The sequence below is a fragment of the Polypterus senegalus genome, chromosome 10 (genome assembly GCF_016835505.1).
Source record: "Polypterus senegalus isolate Bchr_013 chromosome 10, ASM1683550v1, whole genome shotgun sequence".
Classification (NCBI taxonomy): Eukaryota; Metazoa; Chordata; class Cladistia; order Polypteriformes; family Polypteridae; genus Polypterus; species Polypterus senegalus.
The window spans coordinates 26,398,563-26,412,621 of record NC_053163.1 but is presented as its reverse complement, the minus strand read 5'-3'; the positions used below and the strand labels follow the sequence as shown (position 1 = coordinate 26,412,621).

General features: G+C 38.5%; 1 protein-coding gene across 1 annotated transcript in view; it reads left to right on the top strand.

The window, feature by feature from the left end:
• LOC120536975 (transmembrane protease serine 6) overlaps positions 1 to 14,059 on the top strand; it is an 87,553-nt gene that overhangs the window by 34,610 nt on the left and 38,884 nt on the right. The window contains exons 4-6 of the mRNA XM_039765557.1: positions 1,842 to 1,909; positions 6,311 to 6,489; positions 10,822 to 10,863. Coding sequence (XP_039621491.1) covers positions 1,842 to 1,909; positions 6,311 to 6,489; positions 10,822 to 10,863 — 289 coding nt within the window. The remainder of the gene's footprint in view (positions 1 to 1,841; positions 1,910 to 6,310; positions 6,490 to 10,821; positions 10,864 to 14,059) is intronic.

Sequence of the window (14,059 nt, the reverse complement as noted above, 5' to 3'; positions counted from 1 at the left end):
GGTGCCCGGTCCAGGGATTGTTCCTGCCTTGTGCTCTATGCTAGCTGGGATAGGCTCCAGTTCCCCACCATAACCCTGGTCTAGATTAAGCAGGTTAGAAAATGATGTGAAATATTAGAACCAATAAGAGTGATAATTTAGGCTTTTATTTAAGAGTAATTCCCTTACAAAAGGGAAGGTTATTCAAGAAAACAAAGTCAAGGTAAATTGATAACACAAAGGATTAAAGTAATTAAAACATATCTTAAAAATTCAAAGTTTATTTAATTTAAAGAATTTACATCATACGTCCTACAGTAGGCTCAGAATCAAATATTTAAAAAAAGTCCCTACAACAAGCATTATAGATCGAATAAAAGGGCAAAGCTGGCAATGCCTTCAGCAGTGGTAATCATGACAGATGAGTCCTGGTGATGACATGATGGTGTAGGAGTTAGCACTGCTGTCTTAGAGCCCACCTTTGTGGATCATAGAGATTTCACCAAGTCCGTTTTCCTCCCAAAGACATACAGGTTAGGATGAATGGTATGCCTGGCGTTCACAAGTCAAGTGGTGTGTAGATGAGTATCCAGGCATGGTTCCAATTGCTATCGAGGTTGGATTTTGGGTTGCTGCAACACTCAGATGGGTTAAGCAAGTTTGATAATGTATGCCATCTCCATATTTAATATCGTTGTTTATCTCGCACAGGTGCAGTGGATTTCTTTGCAAGCCTACATTTCAAGGGACATGGGTTTGATCTACAGCTTGGTGAATGCGTATGGATTTTAGAACAATCTCCTATATGTATCTATTTTAAAGCTCGCTGTAGCGATTGTTTGGGACTATTTTATGTCTATTTATGGGCATTTTGAAGTACAGAGAATCTGTTTTTGTGTTTGTTGCCTCCTGACAAAGTTGAATATTTGTGCAATTCTACCTCAATGCCATGTTCTTTTCATCACAAGCACCACCACTATAAGAACATGGTGTTGACCATTTCTATGGAAACCAGTCTCATCGCATGAAGGCCATTCCCTTCAATTGCTGGGCATCCAAACTTGATGAATAACAAATGTATTCTTTACCATAATCTCCACTTACCCTTTGAATTCCTGGTTGCGATCCCTTTAATCCTGTATTTTGACTTCAAATTTGTGATTTGTGTTTTGAGTTTTGACGAAGGATTCCTGGTTTGGATCTCAGATCATTTTTTGACTGTTGCATCTTTTGGTCATTTTCATTTTTTGTCCTCTGTCTCTCTTTAGGCAGAGCAGGTTTTGTCTGTTCTTCTTACCAGTACTTTGGTTTCGTCCAGATGTCATAAGAGGTGTATATGTTAAATTTGTGTGGTTTTGTAACACTGATAAATAATTGGAAGAAATGGCAGGGGTACAAGTGACATATTTTACTAGTGACCCGCTAAGACTCCAGTTAATTTAAATGCAGATGGCGAAGAAAAGGATGTCATTTATAAGGAAAAATATAGTGTGTTGAGAAAAAAAATCCTACTTAAACATATAATGAACACAGCAACAAATTAAACAATGTAAATTAAAGCAGCTGTGAAATCTGAATGTGAAAGAGAGACGCGTGTAAAATTCACCTTGCAACTTGCAATCATTTTCATCAGTAAAATGGGATATTGCAGAATATAGATTAGAGTTATTCTTTTTGTGTTTCTTATTTATTTCTACAAATAATCCAACTGCTCACCTTCTTTATTCTCCACAGTGTATATTTTGGTTGGTTTACCGCTTTTAGACTATACAGAGTGGAGTCTGCCTTTATTTCTTTACTAAAGAATATACCCAAAGCAAAACAGAAACAGAGGTATCTGACAGTTGTTCTTGCTTCACCAGATCGAGAAGTTATTCAAGTCATCTGATCTCTCGCAGATCTTCAACACCACTAAGGTCTTTGCATTTGGGTAAGTAAAAGCTATAGAAGAAAACAAAATGTTAAAGCAGACATTAACTGTAGCTTGACAATGATAATCTGCTGTGGTCTTAGGAGAATTTTCAAGAAAAAAGCTATTTCTGTTGTGCTTGGGCCAACCCTGTAACTCGAAACAAAAGATCTAAATGAAGACTTGATCAGTCCAGCACTTGACAACATTAGCAGCAATCAGAGAAAGACATTGATTTCAAGGTTTTGTTTAAAAATTAACTTATTTGCATCAAAAATTACATCTGTCTATGTCCTCAAAGAGTGACATCAGACATCTTCGGTTTACTTAACTTGGCAGCGACATTCATGTCTCTGGTGACTCTTCCTATGAAGTCAGTAGACGGAGAGATGAGATTGCTGGAAAGGTGTGTGTGTGGAACTCTCAATTTCTTTGCAAAACGACAAAGGTGCAAGTCTTTAGAGTCCTTGTGCTTCCTGTCTTGCTATATGGTTGCGAGACATGGACGCTATCCAGTGACCTGAGATGAAGACTGGAGTCCTTCAGTACTGTGTCTCTACAGAGAATCCTTGGGTATCGCTGGTTTGAGTTTGTGTTGCTCAATGAGGCACATTACCTGCATTGTGAGGGAGTGTCAGTTATGGCACTTACAGCCATGTGGCTCGATTCCCTGAGGGTGATCTGGATAACATGATCCTCATTGCTGAGGAACCGAGTGGATGGACCAGGCCAAGGGGACACCCACGGAACACCTAGCTGTGGCAGTTAGATGGTCATTCATGGATGGTAGAAATGGACCGCATGTATTCCTGAAGGGGTTGCCAACTGGGATCCTGAGGTGTTTCATCGTGCTCTGGGTACGGCAACGTTTTGTACCAGTGCATGCTCCCAAACCTGACATGACCTGACCTGACCCGACCCCTGTCCTCAAATTGGACTTTCTGATTAGAAGTACTCAGTATGAGCAGATTGGTAGTATCATTTTCTCCACACTGATCCTCAGCAAATACATACTTCAGGGTGAGCTCTTTGCTCTACACCTCGTTCAGATGTGACTGCCTGGCCTTGCATAGCTCCAGCTGCATCGTTAAATTTCCTATTTCCAAAACATTCATAAGTCTAATCACCAACAATGATAAGACATCTTGCAGAGAAGAGATTTGCCCTTTGGAACAGGTGCCAAGGCAACAGTCCTGATCTTCTCGGGACTGCATAGAACTCTTGTAGGTGCTGAAGTTATCTAAGCATACTACTGCGACACACTGCCCTGCCATCTGGGGACATATATAACACATGCTGCCACTGAAAGTGCCACATTATTATTAAAGATCCCCACCATCTTACATAGTTGCCTTTCTCTCTCCTTCATTCTGGACCATTTGAACTTGCACCACTAGTTTCCAAAAACAGATCAGAGATCTTTATTTACTGTAAATACTAAATGGCTAATCTCACTGAAGCCAGAAACATAATATATATATCTGGAGACAACCATGAATTTTGTTTAAAACTGGGTGGAAACAACTAAAAGATTCATTGAGTGTCACACATCTAAACTAATCAAATGCCGCATGAACTGCAAAGATCAAAGGTGCTCTTGTTAACCTGGTCTGACAGACAGCAAGCTCCTAAAAAAGCCATATTAGACATATAAATGTGTGTTGCATGTGCAAAGAGCTCATTACACGTTTTAAAATTAAACACAACCTGATGAAAGAGAAAAACTGGCATTCAACAGCACCAATGAACAAACGGTAAACATGAACAATACGTTATCAAAGCTGCTATGTGGGCTCTCTGTTGTTCAGCATTATGATGATATTGTAGGAGTCAATGTAAGCTTAACATAGTTGGCAGCTATATATAATGAAAATATAAACTACTAAATATGAATTTGAAGTAAACGGTGTGTCACAACCCATCAAAATGGCTGCCATGAAGAGAGCTGATAACAAAGAGCCAATAGAAATGCAGATTTCAGTGCTCAAAACACCCAAATCAACAAATCTGACTAACAACACCAGTAGACACACAGAGGAGGCTGCACTCCATCCACCTTCTGACTTCACAAAACTGCACAAAATCTAAACAAATAACTAAAGAAATTTAACATTACTGACAAATTGGAAACACAAACACGCTGTGACAGAATAGCCGCAGTGTTTTAACACGTTGTATATCCTGGGAACACAATGCTTACTTAAATTCCATTTGCAGCTGTTATGTTATATGCTGATGCAGTAGGTAATGATAGAAAGATATCGTAGCGGACTGAGGCACCTCTCTAGCATGAACATGAGAAAGGTGCTATATAAACAAATTTTATTATTATAATTATTAAAGGTGTGAAGACCATTAGTTGAGGTCATCTCTATATGTGTGTCTGTCTGTCGGTCTGTCTCTACTGTTGCCATACTCTTTACAACGTGAAAATTAATTATTAAGCTTTAGCTACCTTGTGCAACTGTGTGACCCGTCGTTTGCGAGATAGGCATATGCTCGCCAACAAAATAGCGCCGATTAAAACGCGCTGACAAAATCGCCCCAGTTTCATTAAATATGAATTACTAGTTTAAACCATATATAATAATCTTTATTTTAGAAGTCAATATTATGAGACGCGGCATGCCATCAGCACGGCACGCAGATAGTCCTTAAGATCACACCCTGCATACATAGGAAGAATTGCAGCATGGGCGTCCCACTCTCTTGGCCTCTCTCGCGATTTTTTCATTGCGATTTTGTCGGCACGCATTTGTCGAAAACCAGTTAGCGGGTTTGCCAGCGCTCATTTGTCGGTCGTGGTTTTGTCGGGGTGCATATGTCTATCGCGCTTTTGTCGGTGAACCGTGCAACTGAGCTCCATAATAGCTTTTTATTTTCTCTCTTTTTATTTTTCTCTCAACATCAAGACTCAGTATCTTTGGCTCTCCCCCTGATGCCCTGGTGTTAGTTTAAAATGCATGAACTTTAGGAATTGAGGGGTTGTTGTTATAGGAAAAATCTCTGTGGATGGAGCCTTTGCAGTGCAGGATTTCAACGCTCTTCACAACACGCTTTTTAACGGGTTGACCCCATGTGCGTATTCTCATGCAAGAATCACGTCTGGCCCTTGCAAGACTACTAAATGAATACAGTTAAATGTTTGCAGACTGAAACTAAGTGAACGCTGCAAATTTTACTGGAAGTGGAACACAATTTATATGTTTTTGACTTTCGCTGCAAATTCAATTTCGAATGAAATTTTTCACTCACCAACACTCAACAGCTATTCTTATTGATAATACCATAAGCAGACCTGATGTATATTTGCCCCTTAATCACTATCATATAGAACAGGGGTCGCCAAGTCCAATCCTGGAGGACCATCATGGCTGCAGGTTTTCATTCTAACCCTTTTTTAAAAAAAGTGTCCTGTTTGTGGTGCTAATTAACTTAATTTTAATTAAATTGCTTTTTTAAAATTTGTGCCCATGAATTTCTTCATCGTTTCTCGAATTGCTTAATTTCTTTCCTTAAATGGCACCCAAACAGAAATGACATGTGAAGTGAGTGAGCCAACAGAAGACCAACTAAGTCAGGGCCTCAAACTCCAACCAATTTCATTCCAACCAGCTGCATAATGAGGTGCTGATTCTTGTCGTTAATTAAACCTGTTCTTTAATTTTGTGGCTTTTTTTTTTACTGCTTTCCTGGTGCATTAGCAGAAATTTCCAAAATTATTGATTTTCTCTTTCTAAGAGATAAAATGTTTTGGGGACCTGAGCAGATTGACATTTCTGAGACCTTCACCTTTCTTTATTTTCAGATATTGTATGATGGACACCAGTTGTTTTGTCTCATTTTATATCTTATTATTGTTTGCCTGTTAATTAAAGAAAAAGAAACAATTAAGGGATCTGAGTCTTCAAGAACAAGTCAATTAAATTTCAAAAGAAGTTAATTAGCAGCAAAAACAGGTTACTCATTAAGAAAAGAGTTAGAATGAAAACCTGAAGCCATAGTGGTCCCCCAGGACCGGAGTTGGTGACCCCTGATATAGATATCAAATTTTTTATAGTTTTTTTTTTCTTAAATGTCCTTTTGAGCAATTTTTGAACATTCCCCTAATTCAAATATAGAAAACATTTTGTCTGGTTTTAAATTCATAAAAATATTGCACACTCGTCTCAAAAAGTACCCTAACTGACTGAGCTTTGTAATTTTGCTCACCTATTTGATTTGCAAAGCAATGCCCATGACTTGTGCAGAATGAAAACCTTTGTATTTTGAAGAGTAATCATTGAGTAATAAGCTGTGTTACTGTTGAAGCACTTATCAGGAGTGTAGACATGTGTAAAATGTGAAAACAAATATGAAGAGAGTGAGAATACAGTAGCAGTGACCACATTTCCTTGACAATTTCTGTGTTCTTCTCAACAGGGAAGGCAGCCTGGTGTGCTACTTCTGGTTGATCCTATCAGTGCCTGAGAGAAAGCGAGAGATTCTGACTGCGGAATCAATCGCTGAGAGTCTACAGAGAACTCTACGCGCTAATGGCACCTTAGGAGTGTCTGCTCAAGGGGACTACCTAGTGGACATTGAGTCGTTCACCATTAGCGGTGAGTTATAAAGATACGCAGTGCAGTGCATTTGCTCTGAGCTAACTTGTCGACCAACTTTACTGTTTTAAAAGCCATGAGCTTTAGAAGTCAGAGAACTGCACATGTGAAACTGGAATGGGAGGAGGAAAGTTAACCATTACAAATGCAGATCCCTTGCTGAAGTGTTTCTCAGCTTCTGGAATGTGGTCTCATGTCTCATGGGATGAGGGGAATGTTGCAGGAGGAGGTTGAAGGGTTTGGTGGGGGAGATGAAGAAGCTGTCATAGAAGAAATGAATAATAGTAGTGATCACATCTTGAAAAGATGATTTTTATGAATATGAAAGGATGGCTGTGATGCAGTGCAGCCCAAAACATTTGCTCCCATACTAATGCACAATTAAGTTTTAAATAATAATACTAGAAATAAAGCACACAACAAATTTCTGTCCTGGCAAAAGAAACCAATGAGCTTTGGTGATGTGCAATGCAAAATAGAGACAGATTCTATACAATAATATAAAATATAATACAAAGAAGTACACTAAATGGATAATTTATAGTTGTCATTATTTGCAGTATATAGATTTGACTTATTAATAATTATTAAAATTTTATATTAATAGGTGGTATTTTTTATATTTCTTTTATTAGCAGGTATCAAGTAAGTATATGAACACTTCAGCTTAGATATCCTTTACAAGGAGTTGAATTAGCAGTCTCAATGTTAAAAAATGTATTATAAGTTTTAATAACTTGATATTTAAAAAAGGGCGGAACGGTGGTGCAGTGGTAGCGCTGCTGCCTCGCAGTTAGAAGACCCGGGTTTGCTTCCCTGGTCCTCCCTGTGTGGAGTTTGCATGTTCTCCCCGTGTCTGCGTGGGTTTCCTCTGGGCGCTCCGGTTTCATCCCACAGTCCAAAGACATGCAGGTTAGGTGGATTGTCGATTCTAAATTGACCCTTGTGTGTGCTGTGGTGGGCTGGCACCCTGCCCGGGATTGGATTCCTGCCTTGTGCCCTGTGTTGGCTGGGATTGGCTCCAGCAGACCCCCGTGACCCTGTGTTTGGATTCAGTGGGTTGGAAAATGGATGGATGGATGATATTTAAAAAAAAAGAAAAAGAAAAGTAATATATTTTAAGGGTCATATTAAATGATAATAACCTAAAGCAGGGATCTGCAAAGTCAGTCCTGGAGGGCTGTAGTGGCAGCAGGTTGTACCAATTATCACTCGAGCATCATTTTTAGGCTTTATTTGTTAACATTCACCACCATTATTTGCTTCTTTTAGATTTAATCAGCTGCATTCACTGTTTTAATTGCATTGTTTTTTATTTTTGATTTTGATTTGTTATACTTGATTAAGCCCCCAGAGTATATTGTCTTTTTGCATGACTTTTGGGGGTCAGGGCGTTGAGTCAGCCATTGTACAGCACCCCGGAACAAATTTTGGGTCAAGGGCCTAATGGAGTCAGCAACCTTCCAGATACCAGCACAGATCCTTAGCCTGAGAGCCTCCACCTGTTATTAGCAATAAGACACAAATGACCAAGGAACCAGAAGCTCCCCATCTAAGGCCAATGTCACATTATGTGGCTTCTAATCGTCAGGTATATAAGGCTTGCTGACTGAGGCTGCTGAGCTCATTGGTGGATTGTGTTCAGTTTACATGACTTAAAATGGTGGACATGTCAAATTTAGCTACACATGATGACTTTCTAGTACATTCATGCTTGCCCCTTTTTCTGACAGCCAGTAGCGTGCTGCCTGACCAACCCGCCATTATACAAAGAGTTCATGCCTGAATTGTAGAAAAGCACCACACAAGCAACTTTGACATACAAAAGAGCATTGAGCTCAGATTCATTTCAACTGTTGGTGAATTTTATTGGCAGCTATTGGCAGTGTAGGTGATATATTCATATATTGATTTGTTAAACATCTAAATATTCAGCTTCAATTTCACTCTGTATTTACTGTATTATGTAAGTTTATTAAGCACATTCAGTAGTGGAATTAGTAGTTTTTATTTTATTATTATTATCATTAGTAGTAGTAGTAGTAGTAATAGTAGTGGTTAGAGTTAGGTTAGGGTTGTTGTTGTTGTTCTATCATGTCACGAATGATTCTGTTGGCTATATCAAGAAACAAAAAGTAACAGTACATTGACACCCTGGACCATTATTATTATTATTATTATTATATTAATTAGGTCTTTATTTATAAAGGAAACAAATCACTTGGTACATAATTGCCATTAAATACCACTGAAGACCAAATCTATGGATTACCCTCTGAATGGCAGTGACCCTCCCAGTGACCAGTTTTTCATAACTTAAGCTCATCACGACACACTTGAGGTCATCCATGACACAACAACATACAGGCAGATTAGCTCTCATCAGCATGAGCTGTGACCTCGCACAGAAGCTGTCATGTGATGACCTCCAAGAAGACTTTGCCTTCAGAAAACGTAGATGTGTGCTGTTGAAATGTTCATTAAAGAGACTGATGAAATGCCTCAATGTTCACTTCCATGTTTTGATTATACTGTATAAAACACTAGGGGGCTCTGCCCCCTGCTCGCTTCGCTCACCAAACCCTCAGGTTTGGTTAACCGGATATACAATTTAAAGAGATTGTAATTTTCATTTCATTCCTTTTTATGCATTTTTTATTTCTTGATATTTGCCAGTAATAAAGTTGCAGTGAATGAGTTATTCCAAGGAGCTGCTAGTACTGTGTTGCGTGATCTACATGTTGCGCTGCGCGTCATTCATTTAAAAGCCTGTACAGCAGCTGTCCTTTTGTCTCACTTCTTTATCTTGCGGGATGTTAAGGTGTCTCCGTGAAATTGTTTGTAAGTAGGACGTGATGTGCAAGTAGTCTCCAGGAACTTCAAAGTGTCTTCCGAGAAGATCCGAGAACACCTGCTGTGCATGTGTACCATGCCAACAGTTTTGAATTCTTTATAATGTTTTACTTTGTCATCTACTCTTTGTCCTTTATTTCCGGCCCTGGGCGTGGTTAAATGTCTTTCTCGTGGGACGTATAATGCTACTCACATGGGGCGGAGGGGTGCGATGGGGCTGAACACACGCTAAGGAGATGCGTTCGGATCATCTGCTGGCTTGCTGCTGCTGGCGAGCTGTGTATTCTGCTTGTTGCGCTGTACATCGATCATTTAAAAGCCTGTATAGCAGCTGTCCTTTTGTGTCACTTCTTTGTCTTGAGGGATGTTAAGGTGTGTCCAAGAAATTGTTTGTAAGTAGGACGTGATGTGTAAGTAATCTCCCGGGACTTCAAAGTGTCTTCCGAGAAGACTTGCTGTGCATGTGTACCACGCCAACTTTTTTGAATTCTTTACGATGTTTTACTTTGTCATCTACTCTTTGTCCTTTATTTCCGGCCCCGGGCGTGGTTAAATGTCTTTCTCGTGGGACGTATAATGCTACTCACATTGTGGGGGTAGGGGGGGGGATGAGGCTGAACACACACTAAGGAGATGCGTTCGGATCATCTGCTGGCTTGCTATTGCTGGCGAGCTATGTATTCTGCTTGTCGCGCTGCACGTCGATCATTTAAAAGCCTGTACAGCAGCTGTCCTTTTGTCTCACTGCCTTGTCTTACATGACGTCAAAGTTTATTCTGAGAAGATCACGTCTCGTCTCCCTCCCAAGATTTTTTTATAATAGGGAGAAAAGTATTTGTATGTGACATTAAAGGTTATAGTTGAGTTTATGATATGTGCTTATTTGTTTATTTATTATTTATTTATGTTTATTGTTCCAATTATAGGTGTAATAAGAAATACTAACGTAATGGATTTAGTGAGTGGTGAGAGACTTCTAAGGAGATTCCGCTTAGGGCCTCCCTGGATTTCCTTGAGTTAAAAACAACACAGTTTTCGATCATTCATGCCTTTGTAATCATTGTAAATGGTCGTTTGAGCATTCCACGAGTCATCTCATCAAATGTGATTTTTCACAATTAAACACCATTTTACACTTTCAATGTAAAAAAAGAAACCTATAAAAAGAACTGAAATATACATAAATCAGATTGTGCCACAAGAGGCTTTAATAAATAAAAATAGATAATATTCTATATACCATACTATTGTAGGTGTTCACTCCATTATTATTATTATTATTATTATTATTATTATTATTATTATTATTATTATTATTATTTATTTTTTGTCATCCTAAGTAGTATTTCAGTTTTCCTTTTGTCAGGTTATGTTTTTTTTCTTTAGAATGTTAACACATTTTCATTTTTGCATGTTCATGTTTTCCTTTATTAATTTTTGTGTATGTGCTTTTATTTATTTATTTTTATTTCTGAACAGAATCAAGTTCAAAGATCATAGATGCTTTGAAAGTTACCTCTGGTATGAAGACCTTTATTTCTTTGCCTTTATTTTTTGTTTATGATTTTGCTGTGCTTTGCCATTGACACAAAACTGAAAAAAAAGAAAGAGTACAGAGCCATGAAAAAATGAAGCTGTCAGGAACAAATTGTTTCTGGAGGGAAACTGACACGGAAAATATGCAGGTTATGAATTAAGGCTGTAAAATTACATGTTGGTGTGAGTCCAGAAAAGCCTGCAGTCAGATTTTGATGTAATTCAGGGCGACACAATAAAAGGTTGCAGACAAAAGAGCAGAGTGATAATTGTGCGTAGTGGCAAAGAGCACAAACTCGTAAAGCCCTTTGGGGTTAGTTTTATCTACTGGTAAGATATTTTTTAATAATATATATGAAATGTATATGTGACATAAGGAAAAAAGTAATGCTAACAAGATAAAGACGGACAACAAATCATTTTAAATGAAAGGGAGCCTGTACTGTGCAATCCTTCACAACAGGTCTAAAAGCAGCACCCGTCTTTATATTGGCCTTAACTGAATTGAAAAAATGCAAAGTTGTTTGGAAACTATGGGCCACAGTGTGAAAAACCCGGACAAACTGACAATTTTGTAAAATCCACCTGAGTGCCTTCATAAGCACCTAAAAAGAGGACATTTCTGTTAAAATTGCAGACGTATGGTAACTCTAAGGCCGGGGATGTACTTAACGCTATGCGACACGTGCTCTTGAGGATGCTGCTGCTACGTAAGCAGTGTACTGACTATACCTGCAGGTGTACTTTTTGTAAATCTGGAGGATTCCACCAGGTGGCAGTGCGAGACAAAATCACAATGAGAAAACCGCGTCAGGTTTTGCTGTGTTGTGAGTCGAGGGAAGAAAGTTGTTAAAGATAAAAATTCATTGTATTCTGATGCTGTCGTGAAGGTTAAAAAAAAACAAAAACGATGGCAACAGAGACACCAAAGACAGTATGTGAGACCTGTAAATGCGTTATTACGATGGGGAATATGCGACACTTGTATCGCCTATGCCAGAAATGAATGAAAAAAAAAACACCATGAATACATTCACAGGTCAGCATTTAAGTCTGATGATTTGCTTCACCACATCGAACCATTCATCAAACATCGAAGCATGCAGATTTATCCTGTTGGGGTGGCACTGCATCTTGTTGTCACAAGTTGATAGTAAAATGATACATACCAAAACTTGAACGCACACACCACCCACATTTTTGCTGCTACTGAAACTCACACATGTGTCATGATAATCTCTGATAATGTGCTCAGCAGACCCTCTGGGAACACGTGGCAGCCGCAATGTGTACGCGTTCTGAGGACGAAGTATAAACCGGTCCTAACAGTGACAGAAAATGCATTTTCTTTTCGTATGCACAATATTCTTTAAAGGTTAGGATCACTTATTGCAGACAGATTACAAACAATGAAAAACGCAAAGCTATTACCTATAAATACCTGTTACCTCTGTTATGTTTTTTGATATAACGTGCTTTACATTTGTTTCCGATGGGAGTGTTAGTTCCGTGGAAATATGTTCTTTTATATTGCGGCGTTTTAATAACCCTTTAGTTAAATAAGTATAAATTATAACGGCGATATCCCTCTTTTCGGCGATAGGCGGCGACAAAGTCACAGAAAAGACAGAATATACTTAGCTTGTTTAATGCGGCTTACGTTGCTTTAAAATGACAGGGAAGACCAGTCACATTTTATCTCTAACCGCGGGGATTCGGTCGTGTAGAAATGGCTTTTTTTCTGTCACAACGGAGGTGGCGTTGGAGTCTATAGCTTCCACTCCCTCGGGTCCTCAAAGCTTAGCAAGGTTCCAGCGTTCTTTTATATTGTGTCCACACGACCAAATCCCCCAGTACAATGCCAAACAAGGTAGACAAACTTAGGCTAAGCAGCAGACAGTCAGATCATATAACACTTAGGCCTTTTAGGGCTGACAACAGCTGTTCTTGTCTATCTTTATGCTTTGCTTGGCCCAGCAATTCTGAAAGCTGACACTCTGTGCTAAAGCTGGCTCAGCTCTTCATGGCATGTTACACAGAAAAAGAATGAAAAATACATTTAAAGAGATCTAAAACAGATACAGTGACACAATTCTTAATATTATACCAACCTTAGTATAACAACATTTAAAAGTATTCATGAGCTCTTCAAAAGCAGTGGGAATGTCATTACAAGGGACAACACCTAAAGCTAATTTTAACATGCAAAGAATTAATTGTTTTTAGAAAATGTCTGCTAACTTAAATTCCTGCACCTTTTGCCACATCAACTGTCTGAGATATAAAAGGCAGCCCATTAGCTCCCCTCATTCTTCCCAAACAGATTTGCTCTTTTGTCTGTGCCTTTTGGTTCTGCATGCTTCTGTCAGTGCGCCGTAATTCATACATAATTATTATTCAGTCCATAATCGACATGCTTCACAGTAGATGAAACTGGTTATTAGATTCGGTAGTGAGGTGGATGAAGCTTAAAGGAATGGTCCACACAAATATATATTTTTATACCTGTATGCTACTTACCCCGTGTAGTTTTTTTTCTGATGGCTATGAAATATTTTTAATCCCAGGAGATAAAAAAAAAAAATACAATATAATGCAAGCCAATAGCGTCCAATGGTCTGCAGTGGTAAACGATGTGAAAAATTGGGGGGAAAGAAAATGATTTACTCAAGTCGTATAAAAAACATGTCAAATATCCAGTCATACAATCCTAAATGGATTCACTTTTTTGCTAAAATATTGTTAAACAGATAATTCTGGAAACAGGAAATGCAAGTTACATGGGGCTGAGTTTTTGAATTGAAGACAAGTCTCATCACCAATGAATGAGGAGAAGAGCCGGATCTTCAGTTCAAAAAGATGTGATTTGCATTTTCTGTTTACGATGTGTGCTGATTTGACTGGAATTATCAATATTTTACCCAAAAATGGGTGTAGTTTGCACATTTAGAGCATATGAATGTATAAGTGACATCTGGAATATGCAACACAAGTAACATGAGATTGTTTTTTTTCTTTTTCCCGTGGATGTTTTTCACATTGCTTGACATTTTACGGTATTGCTCTCTACTGGCTTGTATTAAATCATAAATTAACCAGCATGAAAATGTCAGATTAAGAGTTTTTCTTGGCCCTCATTACCAACTACATATGGTAAGCAACATACTGTATAAAATAAATA